This window comes from Phacochoerus africanus, chromosome 3 (genome assembly GCF_016906955.1).
Source record: "Phacochoerus africanus isolate WHEZ1 chromosome 3, ROS_Pafr_v1, whole genome shotgun sequence".
NCBI classification, from domain to species: domain Eukaryota; kingdom Metazoa; phylum Chordata; class Mammalia; order Artiodactyla; family Suidae; genus Phacochoerus; species Phacochoerus africanus.
Window position 1 is genome coordinate 144,547,950 of NC_062546.1, and position 20,864 is coordinate 144,568,813.

The 20,864-nt window shown below is 41.5% G+C and overlaps 1 protein-coding gene across 3 annotated transcripts in view; it reads left to right on the forward strand.

The window, feature by feature from the left end:
- RAPGEF4 (Rap guanine nucleotide exchange factor 4) overlaps window positions 1–19,451 on the forward strand; it is a 321,086-nt gene extending 301,635 nt beyond the window's left edge. Inside the window, exons 28-31 of one of the 3 annotated variants that reach the window (XM_047772895.1) lie at window positions 220–307; window positions 706–770; window positions 14,607–14,661; window positions 18,181–19,451. In XM_047772895.1, coding sequence (XP_047628851.1) covers window positions 220–307; window positions 706–770; window positions 14,607–14,661; window positions 18,181–18,308 — 336 coding nt within the window. In that variant the 3' untranslated portion in view covers window positions 18,309–19,451. Of the gene's footprint in view, window positions 1–219; window positions 538–705; window positions 771–3,035; window positions 4,193–14,606; window positions 14,662–18,180 lie in introns of those variants that run through there. The other 2 variants (XM_047772897.1, XR_007134020.1) reach the window with 2 other exon arrangements.
- The last annotated feature ends 1,413 nt before the right edge of the window (window positions 19,452–20,864 follow it).

Here is a 20,864-nt window from a genome sequence, read left to right on the forward strand (position 1 = left end):
GTGGTGTAGGGGGCCAGCTACAGCTCTGATTCGACCCCTAGCCTGGGAACCTCCACGTGCCACAGGGGCGGCCCTAAAAAAAAAAAAAAAAAAAAAAGTACAAACAACAACAAAAAAAACTACCTGATTGGGAGATGACAAGGCTAGGTGTGTCAGGAGGTAGAGGGGGTGGCGAAGGTGTCACCAGTCGTTAACCAGCATCTCTTTGTTTCTCTAAAGGATCCTTCAAGAAACCACAGGGCCTACAGGCTGACAGTAGCCAAGCTGGACCCTCCTCTCATCCCCTTCATGCCTTTGCTCATTAAAGGTAATTCCAAGGCAATGCACCGGCTGAGCCGGTGATGAGCATATAACAGGAGCCTAATCAGATTGACCTCTTTGGGGAAGAGTGAGCCCATCTTTCCACCGCCATCTCCTCTCAGCCCTGGCGTTTCTGAAAGAGTTGGAAAGATTTGCAGGAGGATCAGGGAACTGTGCGTGGTGTGGAAGACTTGAGAGTGACACAGAGGGTTAGTTTGGAAATTTTACCAAGCTCAGGTAAAGTGCTTTAGAAAGTTAAACACCTAACATAAAAGGAACTATTATCAGCTTTTTTCAACTGCAGTGTTATGCAAATCCTCCAGCATTATCTAATGGTGCTATTGTGGTTTCTTAGTATGACATATTTCTGTTAGTGATTAGAACGTGACTTTTATTTCTTTGCAGATATGACATTTACTCATGAGGGGAACAAGACGTTCATTGACAGTCTAGTAAACTTTGAAAAAATGGTACGTACAGTATTATAACCTTAGCCGTGATGTTTTTTTTAAAATAAAATTTGCATTTGTACTAATAAAGGAAATAATTTCTATATATGCTGCCATGTTAAAAAAGCTAGTTACACATAAAGGAGTTTTGAAATACTCAGTTCAAATTGGCTACCTATTTTAGTCTGTCAGTTCTCTTTTGTGAACCTGAATAGTATGTGTGCCGCGGCTCACAGCAGCAGCTAGCTTTTATGCTGCCTGCTTCGTCCTCGGCTGCCTATTACTAAAATGCACAATGTTCCGGAGTGACTTCCGTGTTGTTGTTTTGTTGTAAGGTTTGTGCAGCTAGATTGCCCCAGGATGCCTTTGAAATGTTTATCCGCTGAGCCTGCCTTTAGCGCATGTAGGCAAAAGGCAACTCTACAGAGGATCTCTATTATGGAAAATTCATCTGAATGTGTATTGCTTATTCCAGTAAAGTTCGCCCAAGTTCAGAGCAGTAACTGGAAAATCTTCATGACCAAAAAAATTTTTTAAGTAACAGTTGTGTGGAACAGGTGCATATTCAGTATTTTCCAGCCCCCCCCCCAAAAAAAAAGCTGTATTATCTGGCATTAGTTACTTTGTAGTTTATTATCTTCTGTGAAGCAATAAGACAGGTCATGCCAGAGCCTTTTTTTAGCTACACATTGCATGTCAATGGAATGCTCCATTGTCTCCTAAATCCTCTGGCTGCAGCCTGCATGGATGAGTGTTATCTGTGTGGGCGAGCATGTGCCCAAGGTACCCTTTGCAGTGGTGAATGTGGTGCTGCAGGAAAAGCTCAGGACTTGGGAGTCCAGGAGACAGGAGGTTCAGTTCTCAGCTTCAGCACTTTGCAGCTGTCCCTTAAGTTTTGTGTCCGGTCAGTTTCCCCAACAGCAAATGGGGATTGTGGCTGTTGCATCTATCCCTGGAGATTAGTGGTGGGTCCAGATTATTTTTTAAGTATTCCTGTAAGCTCTGCAGCACTATAAGCATTCTTATCAGAGAACTGTTCTAATTGCTTCTTGAAGTCCACCCAGTATGTGCAACTCCAAGAGAATTCAAAATATCCCACGGGGATCCTGTAAGGATCATACCACTCAACTTTGGGAATGAGCAGAGTGCAAAGCCCAGCCCAGTGAAGAAGTACAGCAAGTGTTTTAAGCTTCTTAGGAAATAGCACATGAGTCCACACTCCTCAAAGACACTCTATTCCGGAGGGCACACAGTTCTCAGCAGTCTTCCCTCCCACCCACCCCCACCCAAGGGCAGGGCAGTGTCTAACAATTCTGTGATCAAAGTAAAAACATTCTTTGCTCACACATTAGTATGGAGAATTAAACATATTTCCCTAATTACTCAAAAGGAAACTTGTTTTCCAGAAATGAAAGATTTAGCAAATAGGCAAAGAAACTTCCAGATCACTTAGGCAGAAATACAGCTTGAGGGGTGGCTAAGCCAACCATCTGACTATAAAATACACATGTGCACAGAGGCTTAGAAGCCAAGTTTCCTAAAGCGTTGACTGAGCTTTAGAACTTTTGATCATTAAAGTTAACTAAATAGAACAAACAAGAACAGCAAAAATATCCATCAAGGAAGATGAGATTTGTTTCGGGGCGGTTTTTAGATCTTGGTGTCACATGCGTAACCTGCAAATGAAAAGTCGAGATCATATTCAATTAAGAGAGTTCCCCCTTGGGGAGTTCCCGTCATGGCGCAGTGGTTAACGAATCCGACTAGGAACCATGAGGCTGTGGATTCGCTCCCTGGCCTTGCTTAGTGAGTTAAGGATCTGGCGTTGCCGGGAGCCGTGATGTGGGTCGAAGATGCGGCTCGGATCCGATCCCGAGTTGCTGTGGCTCTGGCGTAGGCAGGTGGCTATAGCTCCGATTCGACCCCTAGCCTGGGAACCTCCATATGCCACAGGAGTGGCTCAAGAAAAGGCAAAAAGACAAAAAAAAAAAAAAAAAAAAGTTCCCCCTCCCCTTTTCCATGCTTTATGTCTACAGTAGTGGGTTCTTACACGCCTGTCACTGAGGATGGGGGTCATTCACACCCTGTTCTGAGTCCACTATCACTTGAAAGCAACAGAATAGCTAAGATTGAATTTCAGCTGCAGTTGTGCACACCTAAGTTAACAACAGCTTAAGCAGGATAAGTTTATGCCTTTCTCACTTAAATGTCCAAGAGTGGTAGCTCTGGTACAGGAAGCAGTCAAGGTTCCAGTCTTCTCCTCTCTTGTCTTTTCACCATCCATAGGGCCCAGGGTGGTGGACCAGCACCATGCCCACTCCAGCTAGAGAGAAGCGGGAAGGAAAAGAAAGACCTGCTTCTTCTCTCTAAGGATGTGACCTGGAATTGCACGGACCGCATAGCTCACGTTTTATTGGCCAGAAGAAACTTGGTCACTTGAAAAGAAATAATATGTTAGAATATCCAGTCCTTATTCTGGATATCCATGTGCCCCTACTCAAAATTAGGGGGTAATTCTATTCCTATGAAAGAGTAGGGGGGAAGTGATACAGAGAGAGTACTGTTAGTTCTCTGCCTCAGCAATGATAAATGTTAACTTCATTTGGTAAATCATACCATGGGAAAGTTTAATTTTACAGTTGCCCTTCCATGAGTTAGATGTTCCTAGAAAATGAACTGGAATTTCAAAAAGATTTGAGTTTTTTAAACCTGGCTTTGACCAACTTGACACTTGTTGCCAACTTTCCACCCTTTTCTCCCCATAAACTAGTGCTGCCCCCGCCCCGCCCAATACCACCACTACTACCCCTTACAACTCCCACTAGTGGCTGCTGTGGTTACTGTGTTCTTGGGGAAGGTTGCATCTCTCTTCCTTTTCAGGCTAATGTCCATGCAGCTTCCCAGTCGTTCATCAGCAAGGCCAAGGTGGTGCGCAGAACTGGCAGCCTCTGTGGGGCTGGTAGGCTGGATCCCCTGAGGGAGCCCCTGCCAGGGGCAGAAGTCACCAGGGTAGTCGGGAACACAGATGCCTTTTCTTGGTGGCAGTATTGCCCAGTCACAGTGAACTACCATGCCAACCCTAAGTATTTTTATTTTGAACCTCTTCACCCTTGGGGTATGAAATGAGGATTAGAGAATTTGTTGCATATTGGTTTTCGGGATTTATGAGTATGAACAAAAGAGAATTCACACTCTGATCCTTATGCAAAAAAAAAAAAAAAAAAGCAGACATTCTTTCATTTGGGAGGAACATAAAGGAGTATTCAAAAAAATGTTTGAATAAAGCCCTTTGTAGCTTTCTATGGCATACATGAATATTTATAACATTTAGGAGGTAGACTAGCAATGGATTAGAGGATAATATGCTGGCCGGCTGCCACTATCCCAGGCTGCATAAAGCATGCTGATAGCCACAGTTGCTGCTGTATTAAGAGGTTCGTTCTATTTCAGACATACCCATATTTAGGTGGACTTATTTATGAATATTATTTTACTACAGTCATTTTATTTGGAAAAAGAAGCCTGAGGCAAACTTCTATACTTCTGGAAACATTAACAGAAGCTAATTCATAAAGGAAATGTGTTGAATCCTTATATTTTTCTATCACGAATCATGCTGTTACATAATCAGCAACAGTATGTTTTCTATCACCAATAAATAATATTATTACAAGATTCATGGACTTATATCAAGTTATGGAAAAAGGAATCTCCAGGTAAAAATCTAAGTATTCAAATCCACCCAATTCCCAGACCTTTCCAACATAACAGAAATCTACAAGAAGACTTTGAAAGGCTACTTTTTTAAATAGAATACATGAACTAGGCTAAATGCAGATTTTTCAAAGGGGTATGTTTCAAAGCAGTTAAATATGTGTAGAGTATCTAGGCAAAGAATTTTTCTGGGAGATACAAAGAAATCCAAAGAGCAGTCCTTGGCTTTTAGGAGATTATATGCAGTTGAGAAGATAAACACATGATTTATTAAAAATCCGCAAAAGATATAAAAAGTGTTCACAACAGTAATAAAAGATGTCAAAATAGAGAAAAAACAGTCTTTTCAATAAGTGATATTGGGAAAGCTGGACAGCTGCATGTAAATCAATGAAGTTAGAACATTCCCTCATACCATACACAAAAATATATTCAAAATGGCTTAAAGACTTAAATAGAAGACATGACACCACAAAACTTCTAGAAGAAAACATAGGCAAAACATTATCTGACATGACATACCAGTGTTTTCTTAGGTTGGTCTCTCAAGGCAAAAGAAATAAAAGGAAAAATAAACAAATGGACTTAATCAAACTTAAAGGCTTTTGCACAGCAAAGGAAACCACACACCAAAAAAAAAAAAAAAAAACAGAGACAATCTATGGAATGAGAGAAAATATTTTCAAATGATGCCACTGACAAGAGATTAATCTCCAAAATAAACACCTCAAACAACTCAATAACAGCAACAACAACAACAAAACGATCAAAAAATGGACAGAAGACCTAAACATTACTCCAAAGACACACAGATGACCAAAAGGCACATGAAAAGATGCTCAGCATCATTAATTATTAGAGAAATGCAAAATAATGATGTACCACCTCACAGCAGTCAGAATGGCCATCATTAAAAAGTCTACAGATACTCAAAAAGACAAAAAAAAAAAAAAAAAGAGTTCCCGTCGTGGTGCAGTGGTTAACGAATCCAACTTAGGAACCATGAGGTTTCGGATTCGATCCCTGCCCTTGCTCAGTGGGTTAACGATCCGGCGTTGCCATGAGCTGTGGTGTAGGTCACAGATGCGGCTCAGATCCTGTGTTGCTTTGGCTCTGGTGTAGGCTGGTGGCTGCAGCTCCGATTCGACCCCTAGCCTGGGAACCTCCATTTGCCTCAGGAGAGGCCCAAGAAATGGCAAAAAGACAAAAAAAAAAGTCTACAGATACTAAACATTGAAGAGGGTGTGGAGAAAACAGAACCCTTCTTACACTGTTGGTAAGAATGTAAATTGATGCAGCCGCTATGGAAAAGAGTATGGAGATTCCTTAAAAACACTAAAAATAGAACTATTTTATGATCCAGCAATCCCATTCCTGCAAGAAAGATGAAAGCTCTAATTCAAAAAGATACATGCACCCCAATGTTCACAGCAGCAGTATTTACAATAGCCAAGACATGGAAGCAATTTAAATGTCGATCAACAGATGAATGGATAAAGACAGATATATATATATATATATATATATATATATATATATATATGTATGTATGTATATATATATGTATGTATATATATAATGGAATATATATACTCTAATAGAATGTCTAATATATATTCGATATATATCAATATATATAGGAATATTACTCGGCCATTAAAAAGAATAGAATAATGCCATTTGCCATAACATGGAGGGATATAGATTATCATACTCAGTGAAGTCAGACAAATATATCATTTATATGTGGAATCTAAAAAATAGTACAAATGAACTTTTTTACAAAACAGAAACAGACAGACATAGAAAACAAACTTATGGTTACCAAAGTGTAAGAGAAGGGATAAATTGGAAGTTTGGGATTAACAGATGCATACTACCACACATAAAACAGACCATAAAGATTTACTGTATGGCTCAAGGAACTATATTCAACACCCTATAATAAACTATTATGGAAAGAATCAATAGGAGTTCCTGTCGTGGCACAGTGGAAACAAATCCAACTAGGAACCATGAGGTTGCAGGTTCGATCCCTGGCCTTGCTCAGTGGGTTAAGGATCCAGCGTTGCCATGAGCTATGGTGTAGGTTGCAGATGTGGCTCGGATCTGGCATTGCTATGGTGTAGGCCAGCAGCTACAGCTCTGATTAGACCCCTAGCCTGGGACCCTCCATATGCCGTGGGTGCGGCCCTAAAAAGACAAAAGACCAAAAAAAAAAATATATATATATATACATATATAAAAGTATATATATACACACACATAACCAAGTCACGTTGCTCTATATGTGAAACTAGTGTGATATTATAAATCAACTATACTTCAGTTTTTTTTAATGTCAAAAAGCAAAAATGCGAAGAGAGGTAACTGCCTAAAGCTGTATCAAGGGAAACTTAAACCATGTTAAATACAGTATAATCAAATCCAGACTGGTCGCCTGAGCACCCGTTCAGCCTCATCTCATACTTCATCTTCTCTGCACTCAGTCCAAGCTGGTGAAACCAGCCTTCTTTCTTTTCCTTCCTGCCCCAAGGCCTTTGCACTGGCTGTTGCTCCTCCAGTCTTCACCTGTCTGGCTCTTTCACATCATTCAGGTCTCCGCTCATGTGTCCCCTTCTCTGAGTGGTCTTCCCTGACCACCCTTTAAACATTCTTCTACCTTCCATACCTTGCCAGACAGCTGGCTCTCAACAGATAACCTTGCCCTGATAGCTGGTTTCACATTCTAAGATGATCTTTATTGCCTCTTAATTGCCTCTCTCCTCCACTAGAATGTAAGTGTCCTAGACCAGGTATCTTACCTATTCGGTTCACTGATATTTCTCTAGCACCCAAAAAGGTATCTGGCACATCATAAGTTGGAAAGATATATTTGTTGAAGAGAAGAATAACCCAATCATATTCTAGTGTTAGATTTAGTAAGATAGGAGAGTCCACTAAAGCACTTCAAAGGAGTTCATGTAACAGAAAGTTTATCCAAAAGTATTTTCTATTTTTTGAGAGATCTGATTAAGCAGAATTTCCCAAGCATTTCGCATTACTGATACCTCATGCAGCACAGTGGCTCCCTTAGCCTTCTGTTCCTCACTGGACATTATTCTGCTGCCCCTCCTCCCGTGGTACTAACCACATTAGTCCTTCAGTGTCCTTCCCTGAGTGCAAAGAAGCTCAATACTCTGCGTGTACCTGTACAGGCACCTGAGCTGCCACGTGCCACAGCCATTGTGTGTACAACACACCATGAACACCATGCCTGTTACATGCTTCTGTCTGCATGTCACACACCTCTTAGATATTAAGAACCCACAGCTATGGGACAGGAGTTGGTTCTTCCTCAAGAATACACAGAGTGAAGGCTGGCTCAGCTTCTGGACCATTTTATCTCTGGTCCTTTCCATGCACTTAATTCCACTTGGTGACTGTCATGGGCACCACAATATTTACAGGTGAGAGACATCTATTTCTAGATCTGGTTGGGGGGGGAGCTCTTGTCCCAAATATAGGAGGGTCTGAGTGAAATAATCAGTGTGAGTGTGGTTTTACCCATGCTAAGCAAAGACTAGTTGACTGAGATCTTATATTTGACAAGGATATAGATGGGGGAGAGTTAACTCAGTAGGGGCAGAAGGAGAAAAAGCAACCTGGCACACATTACAATAAGGAGGGCAAAGATCTCAAGGAACAACAGAAGGAAAGACAAAAACCATAGAGGGCAGGCGTTTAAAAGACACCTGGGAGTTCCTGTTGTGGTGCAGTGGAAACGAATCCGACTAGTATCCATGAGGATGGGGTTTGATCCCTGGCCTCACTCAATAGGTTGGGGATCTGGTGTTGCTGTGAGCTGTGGTGTAGGTCGCAGACTTGGCTCGGATCCCTCATTGCTGTGGCTGTGGCATAGGCCGGCAGCTATGGCTCAGATTTGACCCCTAGCCTGGGAACCTCCATATGCCACCCGTGCAGCCCTAAAATGGAAAGGAAAAAAAAAAAAAAAAAAGGCCTGACATCCAAGTTCTCAAGGGACTCAGAGCAGCAAGGCAGCATGGCCTCAGAAGGGGAAGGCTGGAGTTCCTGTCATGGCACAGCAGAAGCAAATCCAACTAGGAACCATGAGGTTGCAGGTTCGATCCCTGGCCTCGCTCAGTGGGTGAAGGCGTTTCCATGAGCTGTGGTATAGGCGGGCAGCTACAGCTCCAATTAGACCCCTATCCTGGGAACCTCCATATGCCACAGGTGTGGCCCTAAAATGACAAAAAGAAAAGAAAAAAAGGGGGGAAGGCTGTTCTGAGAGCTAGCTGTGAGTGGGAGGTGCTACTGCCTGGAGGGCCCGCTAGTCTCAACTTGAGAAACAGACAAAGTCTGCTCCTCTTCAGGGACAGGAGGGCTAAGGGAGCTTGGACCTGGCAGAAGAGTCAGTATAGAGCTGGCCAGATAAGCAGTGGCTGGCTGGTGAGGCCTGGTGGGTCAAGGACCATCTGGACAGGCATGCAGAGGGAACATGGCCAGCCCACCCCAAGGGCTAAGACCCGGTCTGGGAAGAGGCCCCTCTGACACCTCACTGGATTCAAGGGGAATTACCTGGATCTGAACTTGAGGGAGATTTGTGTTAAGGACCAAAAACCTCAGGGCCTCTCACCTGGGCCAGGCTCAGCTGGGGACAATCTGGTTGCTCCCTCCTCTGGACAAAATCTTTGTAGTGGTCATGCTGCAGCTTAAGCCCCAGGAAGGACATCTGCTCCAGAGTCGCTCTGTTTTCAGCTTGATAAATAACTACCTGAGGGTAGTTACTGAGTCCTTTGCTTGCTACTTCATTTTTCCTTTCTGACCTTCCTCCGGGGTGAGCTCATGTCCTGAGGGAAATTCACCAGCTTTCAGTTGGGTCCATCTCTCATCCCTATAGATGAGGAATTGTGTAACCATATTAATTCTAGCAAATAATCTCCAAGGACCCGGACTTAGAATTAGCCCCAAGAATAGGCATGATGTGGGACATCTAGGATGTGGATTCCCAAGGGGAAGCCTGGCATTCTAACTGCACACCGCTTTCTTAGCATCCTCGAGGCTGATGAGCTGACCTTAGGTGATGCTTCCCAGCAGGGGGTGGGGCCCTACCAGTCAGGTCAGGTGTGGAGAGGGGCTCACACTGCCCACCTGCACTGACTCAGGTGCCTTCTAAAGGAGCATGTTCTCCTCACTTTGCCCCTGAATTACAAATAAGCTCGTGGCTAATGGGAGTATGCATAACCTCAGGTTTGCTGAGGCAGGAAAAAAAAAAAAAAAAAAAAAGACAAGAAGCTCTGCTTTGGAGTCATCAGGCATTTTCCCACTGGCCCGGGCATTGTAGGAAATTGTCTGGCCTGCTCTGGGCAAGCCAACCTGCTCTGGCAGGACCTTGAAACCTAGGGTATAATTTTTGGCTTCATCTCTGCTGTGGCAATTGAATAATGAAGCCTAAATCTTTTAACCTTAGTTTCAGCCAACCTTCACTGAGAACAGCAATGAATAGTCATCTGCTGGGGCGGGGGAGAGACACGTGAGGCTTAAGCCTGCAGAAGGATATAGAAAGACTAACGAGATGTGTCATGGAGATAAATGCAAAGTCCTCCACTTTGGTCCAAGAAACCAACTGCACATCTAAGGAGAAGAAAGCTCCATGAAGTAGGCTGAGAGGTTTCATTCACAATTAGTCTAGATGTCAGCAATGTGACTTTTTAAAAATTGTGAACTTTGATGGGTTAGGAGCATCATCTAGACCAAGGAAGGAAAACAGCATTCCTTCTGCACTCTGTGATTTGCTCAGTGTAGGGCACCACACTGGAGCCTGTCCAGAAGAGACCCAAAACTTAGGAAAAATTGTTGAAACGCGGGAATATTTAGGCTGAACCAGAAAAGACTTGGGGTGAAGAGATGTCCATGGTCGTTATCCTCAAGTATTTCGAGAACTGTCCTGTTAAAAAGGAATTAAATGTGTGTGTTGTGGCTCCAGGGCTCAGAACTAGGTAAATGGGTGAAAAGCAAAGGGGGAAAAACTTTGACTCAAAATGATTCATTCTTAATAGTCATGAATGTCTGAAAATGCAAAGGGGAGTTCCCGTCATGGCGCAGTGGTTAACGAATCCGACTAGGAACCATGAGGTTGCAGGTTCGATCCCTGGCCTTGCTCAGTGGGTTAACTATCCGGCGTTGCCCTGAGCTGTGGTGTAGGTTGCAGACGCGGCTCAGATCCCACGTTGCTGTGGCTCTGGCGTAGGCTGGTGGCTACAGCTCCGATTGGACCTCTAGCCTGGGAACCGCCATATGCTGCAGGAGTGGCCCAAGAAATGGCAAAAAGACCAAAAAAAAAAAAAAAAAAGCAAAGGGTTGTCCTTAATAAATTCCTCCTTGCTACATGCATTCAGCGGGGAGCCAGCATTTCTAGGCAGGTTTTATTGGCAGCCTCCTGCCCCTGGAGACAGGTGACAGAGGGTACTTCTGAAGTCTCCTTCCACAACCCCAAGAAAGCACCTTGTAGCTATTAGTAGCATGTTAAATACTGTGTGTGAGAGTGGGTGCACAAGTGGGCGGGGTTAAAATATCAGGTTAAGCCTTCTCTGGCCTTGTGAAAGCATTTTGTAACTCTGCACTGAGCAGCAGTGCTAGTGGGGTTCAGGTGCTATTACTGGGGGTTTACATGTTACAGCACTATCGTGCAGCCATCACAAAGCAAAAGAATGGACCTCGTTGCAAAGCCAGATTTGGATTTCAAAGTTAAGCTGAAGTTACCTTTGAGTACAATTAAAAGGGATACGTCAAAATTAAAACCATTGTTAAAATTAATCAAAGATTTTAAAAGGTAGAATGAACTCCAGAGCTGGAAATTACTGATTTAAACAATTGTTCTCACATTTTAAACTACATAATGAGCTAAAAAATTATGAAGCCTCAGAGTATAGTTGTAAAGAGTAGTCTAAAACCAAAGTCAGAATGAAATGTTTTAGCTTTCAAAACTAAAAAGCAGAACAATTACTCCCTACAAAATGGTATAGGAAGAGGTTTCTGACCCCTGCTAATTGTTTTATTATTCTTCAGAGGGACAAACTGGCAGCATTCCCCGGGGTTTTCAGTAATTACACTCCATTCAATATCTGAAGAATTACAATAATTCTACATGAAATATACTTGTGCCCTTCGGATGCAAAGCCTTTGGAGAAGTGAAAAAACAACTTAAAGTAAATTAGCAGGAAAATTATCGTAGCTACTGTTTATTTCAAGGCTCCATATATCAGAGGCTAATTATACATTGTATGTTACATTTTCTTGGAGGTATTTGTAATATATTTCTCATGCTGATCAGCGGACGTGCTGGTTTTCAGGATCCTTTATGAAAGTGAAGTTCAGACTTTTCCGATTGCCTCTTTGTGTATGAGAAATTATCCAGTGCAGACGTTTGTCACTTTGTGAGTGCCAGAGTCCTCAAAGCAACTGCATTCAGCAAGGTCTTATGAATGCTCACCTGTATGCATTTGTAAAGCTTCAAGTCTTCTATGAAATTTTTTTCCTGCCAAATAAGTTGATATTTTTAATACCACACCAGCTTTCTCAAAGTCATTTTTCTATATTTTGGCAAGCCAGGGGTCCATGAATGAAGAAAGCAAGGACTAGGATCAAATAGCCACTGAGAGATTAGAAAGTCTCTCTTCCTGGCTGGAGCCTTAGCAATTTTTTGCTAGTGTTACAATTAATCTGCTATCTCTGGGGGCCACCCTGAGAGCAAAAGTACCCTGAGACATTACCCAGAGACCTTTAAAATACCATGAGCAAGAAATGTACATGGTGACTAAGACATGGTGCTTTAGTCTCACTAATGTTTTTCCTTATGCTTTTTTTTTTTTTTTTTCCCTGTCCTTTTAAGGCTGCACCTGCGGCATACAGAGGTTCCCAGGCTAGGAGTTGAATCAGAGCTATAGCTGCCAGCCTACACCACAGCCACAGCAACACCAGATCCAAGCCACATCTGCGACCTACACCACAGCTCACGGCAAAGCCGGATCCTTAACCCACTGAGCGAGGCCGGGGATCCAACCTGCAACCTCATGGTTCCTAGTCAGATTCGTTTCCACTGCGCCACAAGGGGAACTCCCCCTCCGTGCTTCTGTCCTTCATTTCTTTCCTCCCCTCCCTTTTGTTGTTTTCAACTGAGTGAAGTTCAAAAGGTTTCCTTATAAATGTTTATATCAACCCAAATTTAAATTGAGGATCACTTAATGACAAAATTAACCAAGGTTCAATAAATTATGCTCCATCCATATCACCAAATACCTACTAGTTTTTAAAGGATTTTTGTTTTTGTCTTTTCTAGGGCCACACCATCATCATGTGGAGGTTCCCAAGCTAGGGATCTAACCAGAGCAGTAGCTGCCGGCCTACACCACAGCTCACCAGATCCTTAACCCACTGAGTGAGGCCAGGGATTGAACCCGCAGCCTCATGGTTCCTAGTCAGATTCGTTTCTGCTGCGCCATGGTGGGAACTCCATGTTTTTAAAAGGTTTTAAAATGCAAATAGCATGAAAAAGAGTCATAATGCCATGTGAAAAGATTCCAATTGAAAAAAATATGTAATATATGACTTCCATTTTTTGGAAAATATGCTTAGATGTTTCTTTTTAAAGTATTAGAAGGAAAGGTACCAAAATACTATTGAAGTTACTCTGTGAAGCAACATTCTATTATTTTTAACGTTTTTTTAAGTTTTTTTGAAGTATAGTTAATTTACAATGTTGTGAAAATTTCTGCTGTACGGCAAAGTGATTCAGTTATACATATATACACATACATTCTTTTTCAGATTCCTTTCCCATATAGATAATCACAGAATATTGGGTAGAGTTCCCTGTGCCATACAGCAGGTCCTCACTACCTAATCATTCCATAAACTACAGTGTGCATATGCTAATTCTGATTTTCTAAAATATGCATGATAGTGGGGGTTTTTTGTTGTTTTTTATTTCTTTTTAGGGCCGCACCTGCAGCATATGGAAGTTCCCAGGCTAGGAGTCGGTCAAATCAGAGCCGTAATTGCCAGCCTACACTACAACCACAGCAACGCAGGATCCAAGCCATGTCTGTGACCTACACCACAGCTCACAGCAACACTGCATCCTTAACCCTCTGATCAAGGCCAGGGATCGAACCCACATCCTCATGGTTACTGGTCAGGTTTGTTACCGCTGAGCCATGATAGGAATACCCCATGTTAGTGGTATAATCAGAAAGGATTGAGAATGGAGAAGGAAGGGAATCAACTAAGGCTAACATTAAAACACAAACTTTTGCTGGAAAATGAGAAAGGTTAGCAATGCTAGTACAGGAAAATGTAGATAGGAAGTTCCTGTGTGGTTCAGCCGTAAGGAACCCGACTAGTGCCTGTGAGGATGCAGGTTCAATCTCTGGCCTCGCCCATAGAGTTAAGGATCTGGCATTGCCCTGAGCTGTGGTGTAGGTCACAGACATGGCTTGGATCCTGAGTTGCTGTGGCTGTGGTGTAGCCCAGCAACTGTAGTTCCGACTTGACCCTTAGCCTGAGAACTTCCATATGCCGCTAGTACAGCCCTAAAAAGCAAAAAAAAAAAAAAAAAAAAAAAAAAAAAAAGACGACGAAGAGGAAAAAGAAAAACAGAAAGAAGAAAAATGTAGACAGAATTATCTTGACTATGATCATTTTGTCAATATCTCGTTACTGAGTCCTATTTACTATGAGAAACTTATCAGGCTAACCCTTGTCCAAACCTAAAATAGTTACAAATTCTGTTCTACAAGTTCACAATGACCTCAATGGTAAAAATTAGTCCTGAAGAATAAAGTAGTTTTAGGAATGACAGCCTGCTTTTTATGTCCTGAAGAAGTAGACTAGAGTTAGGTTGTTACTATTCCTTGCCTGAAAAAATGCCTTGTGTGTTGGGGGGGTGGGGTGGGAGGGGGATGACAGAGGGTGCTTCTTTCAAGTAGCTCTACAGCAACCAGTTGCCTCCAGATAATCAACAGCTCAGAACCAGCTGTTTTTTCACAGTCCCAGGTATTGCCGAAATAAATAATGGTTTTTCTTTTTTTGGATTCTATACTAAGCTTACCTGCATTTCAGTTTTTCTTTTTTCTTTCTTTTTAGCGCATGATTGCAAATACTGCCAGAACGGTGAGATACTGCAGGAGCCAGCCTTTCAGTAAGTTAAATGCTGCTGCAGTATGGATCTTGGTGATTAAGTCCTTTTAAATGAGGCTACTGAGACATTCTAGAAGTCTGGACAGTATCTGATTGTGTCAGACACTTTGGATCGTGAATTCATGGGATAGGGGCCTTGAGTTGAAAGATTTTCCAGTAAAACTAGAAAACAAAACATGGGAATATCATTTTATGAATGAACTTATAGAGACTCATTTGCTCTTTCCAGAATGGCTAGAGACAGCTAAGGCACCACTGCCAACAAATCTCACTTCTACCCAGCTCTCTTTATGACTCACTGCTGCATGTTAAGAAACTCACATCAACTCTTGATGACTCATTCTGTCTTTTATAAAGTGGGAAAGATAATATTTATTGTCTCCTGGGGTGTTGCAAGAATGCATTAATGTGTATAATAAGCACATTTGTAAAAAAAAAAAAAAGGGCTCATAGCGGGAATTGGTGTTATATTTCTAGTATTTCTAGGTGAATCAGGGTGCTTTTCTTAAATTTGGACATAGAGCACAACAACTGGTATAAACAATGCTTTAATATAAAACTGTCACTAATGATAAATAGCAAGTTGAAACTGTTGTGGGTTAAGTTGCCTCATAACACCAGATCATCGAGCCAGGCAGTTGCTCCTGCCTCCTCTGGGCTGGGGCCTTGGGTGGGGGGTTGGAGCTCTGGCTCCCTCAAGATGGCCTGGGAGTGAGAAGGTGGCCCCTGTGAAGTTTTTTGCTAACCTCATTCTATGAGTCACTCGAAGTCATTAGGCTCATTAACTTTACATGACAATTTGACATGGACATGACTGCAAGGCTGCCAGGACCATCCCTTCTAATAAACCTAGTGCTCAGAGACAAGAAAAGGATCTCGTTTTATTAATCAGAGCTGTCTTTGCTCTCCTTAGCATAGGACTGGCCCAAAGTGAGGGTTTGCTACCACGGGATACCAGAACTGCTAAACATTCTTTTTTTTTTTTTTTCTTAAGGCACCTTTTATAAGGGGGGGGGGGACTCTAGGAAAAAGTCTTGACTTGGGAAGCAAGTTTAAAGACTTGATTCAGGGAGTTCCCTTTGTGGCTCAGCAGGTTAAAAATCCAGCTAGTATCCATGAGAATGTGGGTTCATTCCTGGCCTCAATCAGTGGGTTAAGGATCCAGTGTCACCAAGAGCTGTGGCATAGGTCACAGATGTGGCTCAGATCTGGTGTTGCTGTGGCTGTGGTGTAGGCCAGCAGCTGTAGCTCCAATTTGACCCCTGGCCTGGGAACTTCCATATGCTGCAGGTGCAGCCCTAAAAAGACAAAAAAAAAAAAAAAGTTTATTAAATGACTGTGCCTCTTCTTCCTTCCAAAATGAGAACAGCCTTGCACATCAACCATTCTTATGTAGATTCTCCTAGAATTAAAGTGTCTTCAATCTCTTCATCTAGTAATTTACCATATGTATAGAGACATGGCCATAAAGCAGTTATACAAGTGAATATGAGGATACATAAGTGATTCCAGTCTAAAACAAGGGTCTCTATTTTAGAATTCATGGCCCTTCAACAGGGGTCTAGGAAATTTCCGAAATTAAATGCAAAATGCGGAGTTCCCGTCGTGGCGCAGTGGTTAACGAATCCGACTAGGAACCATGAGGTTGCGGGTTTGGTCCCTGCCCTTGCTCAGTGGGTTAACGATCCGGCATTGCCGTGAGCTGTGGTGTAGGTTGCAGACGCGGCTCGGATCCTGCGTTGCTGTGGCTCTGGCGTAGGCTGGTGGCTACAGCTCCGATTGGACCCCTAGCCTGGGAACCTCCATATGCCGCAGGAGCGGCCCAAAGATATAGCAAAAAGACAAAAATAAATAAATAAATAAACGCAAAATGCTGTGTGCCTAAGAAAGTTCAAAACCTTGAGAAGGTTCTCCACGAGGTCCAAGGACCCAAGAAGAAATTGAGATAGAATATGTTTTGTTCCATAAACTTCTTTGAAAGTAAATCCTACATTCTCCTACCTCTTCTCCTAGAGATGTGGGGGGAAATTAAATATATATATACATAAATTTGCACTGCATTTGTTGAAGTTATCAGTAACTGCTGGTAAACAACAGCTGCTCAGCGCTGAAGTCAACAGTCTATAGATAAAGCTATAGGAATAGATTCATAAACATTGTGGGAATATGTACAATGTAATTACAGTATATTGTACATGTAGAGTACACTGCCAGTGACAAGCGAGGAAATTAAACACTATGGTATTATTTATATGCGATAATTATACTGATGAGTTTCTTCTTAGAGCAAGTGAGGGCCTTTGTATCTTCTCTCTGCTTTTCTGTGTTCAGACCTGCAACACTCCCCTTCACCCCTCATGCAGATGGCATTCTAATTGTCTTTGGGAGTGGTGTGTGGATCTAAGAACAGATGGGCTGCAGAAGGTGGTGTGCTGTGGTGCAGAGAACCCTGGTCCAGAGTCCAGGCTGGCTTGGCCACTCCCAGTGACCCACCCTGGGGATCCATGGGGCAGAGGCAGCCCATGGTCCACAGCAGAGATGCTGGGTCTAAACAGAGCATTTTTTTCCCTTTTATGTTGAAATAGTGTCACCATTTAAAAAAAATGGAAGAATTCCTGGGGAAGAAATCCAGATTTCTCATTTCTCTAGAAAAACAGGAAGATCCGACAATTCAGGGTGCGGACCCCGCATCGCATCAGCACGAAGGAACCAAGTAGTCCCTTCTGAAGGGAACTGTGTTTCCAGCTCACCCCTGTCAGACAGCCTTCCTTATTCACGTCTGTTCCCAGCGTAGGGATCTGGGCATTTGATCCTTCTTTCAGCCTGGTTTTAGGGAAACTGGTTAACTTCAGTTAGTTCTGTTGTTCATGTGCTTTAGGGAATGGATGAGAATAGAATGGTAATTGGGATTTCTGAACCTACAGCATCAGAGAATCAAAGTTCTGACAGAAGACATGACTTCAGCCCCTGAACTGATTTTTTTTTTCTTAATATGGACAGTCTCTAAGAACACATCATCTGTGCAGCAGTGCTATCTATATATTGTATGCAAATATCAAGGGGAATCGGACTTACTAGACTCACTGGCTTGCTTCAGTTCAGCCCAGGTGTTAAGTGCTTTTGTTAGGAGCTAATGAAAACTATGTCTTTTTGCCATTAGTCCTCATCTGGATCAAAGGGAGTAGAGATCAGAGTGTGGAATGTAGGTGGGACGGCAGGGGAAACAACTTTAATGTAGCACCAGGGGCTGTCAGGTGGTGCTTTCGCTTTTATTTGGTGCTTTTTTTTTTTTTAATATGCAATGCAAAGGAAAATGATCAAAATAGGTATTCTGGGGAAGAAAGGGTGGGAGGGAGGAGATGGAACATCCAAGCAGAAACATTTCAGTGAATATGATATGTTGAAATGTGTGGCTGGAACCCAGGAACCCATGATCAATATAATAAGTTGGAGAAAATAAAGCTGTATCTTGTACACATATATTATGCAACGCCAATTCTGCCCTTTTCTCTTTGAACAGATCCTGATGCAGCTCAAGCTAACAAGAACCATCAGGATGTCCGGAGTTATGTACGGCAATTAAATGTGATTGACAACCAGAGAACTTTATCACAGATGTCACACAGATTAGAGCCTCGTCGACCATAGATATTTAAAGTGCCCAGAACAACAGTTTGCCTCCAGTCCACAATCTTTCAAAAATGCCATTTATGCTGCCACTGACTGTATTGTCCCTAGAGAATTCTGTAAAACAAGCAAAAATCCATCCTGAGATATCTCAGGGCTACATTCAGCTTACCAGCATCATGAAAAAAGAAGAAATTCTTTGACTTGCATACAGCTTGCACACTGTAGCTTAGAAATCCCCAGTTTGTAGTCACCCCAGTTTATTTCCAATTGTGCCATCTTTTTAGCTAAGACATAAGACCAACATGAAGAGTTTGGTAGAATTATCATTGTCAAGAGACGTATCAAGCTCCTGACATTTTTTTCTAGGAATGTTTACAGGATGAGATGTGCTATAAATGGTATTTATGTGGCTACATCAGTGGTAGTGTAGTTTCCTAATTTTTAACTCAACATCTTGATTTGAGCATGGGTTTTTTTGGAAGGTGTTGAGAAATCCATGTAAATCCAAATTAGAGGCTATATTCTTCCATCTTCATAGTCTTACCTTTGAAGGAATTGTACCTGACCACATTGCTATAAAACATTATGGCTATTTATGTAACTTAGGGAGGACTGGTCTGTAATTTCTGAATGACATATAGAAAAACATTTATGTTTACAATTTAACTTTTTAAAACTTACACATCAGGATTACATACAGAGGAATTCCACTTCAAGGTTCTTAAAATTGCCAGCATTAAGATTTAAAAAATGACATTTCAAAAGAGCACAACATGCACAAACATTTTTCAAAATTAAAGTATTTTCCTGGGCATTAAAAAACCTTTACTATTGGCTAATTATTGTTACTGATTTAAAAAAACACATATTTTCTGGACTCAAATGTTATTACAAATATCTTAATTTTCAACAATTGTTTTGCACTTTCAAATAGATTGTAAATAGTTCATTCAAGCAATGGTATAGAGTTATTTATTTGCTATATAATAGATATTGTGCCAAATAATTACTTTTTATTTATTTTATTTAGTATGTAATTTTGGAGTACATTTTTTCCTGTTTTCACAATTAGGCTACATTTAATGTGTAGGAATTGTATGTATGTATATCTTCTGTAAATACCAGCTAGTATCTTCATTAAATATAATTATGACAAGAAAAGATGGGTTGTCAATTCCTATAATATGGGAGAGAGACTCATTTGTTTTGGAGGGGTCCTGGATTTTTTCTTTTTTAATTGAAATAAAGGTCACATACTATAAAATCTTACTACATACTATACTTTTTAAAAGTATACAGTTTGGTGATTTTTAGTATGTTCACATATTCACAAGGTTGTTCAGCCATCATAACTATCTAATTCCAGATCTCTCATCCTTTAAAGAAACTCCATACCCATTAGCAGCCACTCATTTTCCTCTCCTACTTGTCTCTGTTAACTACTAATTTGCCTTCTGTCTCTATGGATTTACCTATTCCAGACATTTCATACAAATGGAATTATAACAACATGGAGCCTTTTGTGTCTAGTTTCTTTCACTTAGCATCATGTTTTCAAGGTTCATCCACATTATGGCAGTATCAGTACTTCATTCCTTTCTATAGCTGAATAATATTCTATTATTAACATATTATTCACATGTTGTTTGCCCATTTACCAATTGATGGACACTCAGCTAGTTGCCACTTTTCAGCTATTAGGGATCTGCTGTTGTGAAGAGCACAGGATTTTAGAACTGCCTGTTATAAGTCCTATCCCATTTCTCAATGATTTGAGTGCTTGATATACTAGCTGATAAAGAGATTTCCAAAACTAATTTCATAATGCATGGTCTGTTTTTTAAAGTCATCATTTACCAGAGTGTGTTCCAGGCTCTACTAGTCTCAGAAGTGCACAAACTGTTCCTCCTGAAACACACACAATTGTAAAGCAAAACACAAAACCAAGATGATATCTTCCAAAAATTCGGGGCATAATATACCCCATTCTTAGAAATGGTTGCCAGTATTCGTCAACATATTAAAGTCTCTGAGAAGTGCTGCTGTAATCCCTTTTAACATTCCACAGTTGAAGCCCACTTTGAGAAACGCTTAAGCAGCCAAATGTCTGTGTTCATTTATATGATAACAGGTCAAGGTCCTCAGGTGCAGGGGTGCTGTTTTATGCAATATTATGCCTCCTCTCCAGATGTGAGCACAAAGCCTAGAATTTACTAGAGAATTTTTTTAAAGTCCCTGAATAATCTTTTAGAAGTCATTATTGTTCAGCATTTCACTATCTCATAGACCTCAATATCAGCTGCAAATTTCTCTTCTACAGTGGTTTTCTACCATTATCAAGTTTTCCTTTCCTAGATAATTTTTAAAGCTGGCTAATGAAGCTGATGGTCTATCCCTTGGGCATCCTTGCTCTTGTTTACTCTTCTTTACGCCTGCCTTATATAAAAGCTGGTATCCTCCCCGACAGCTTCTATCTCCCAATTCCACAGTGACCGACACCTTGTGACCTTATTTTAATTTAGTTTCCACATTATTCAAAATTAATACATACCCTCCCATGTATATTCCCCTTGG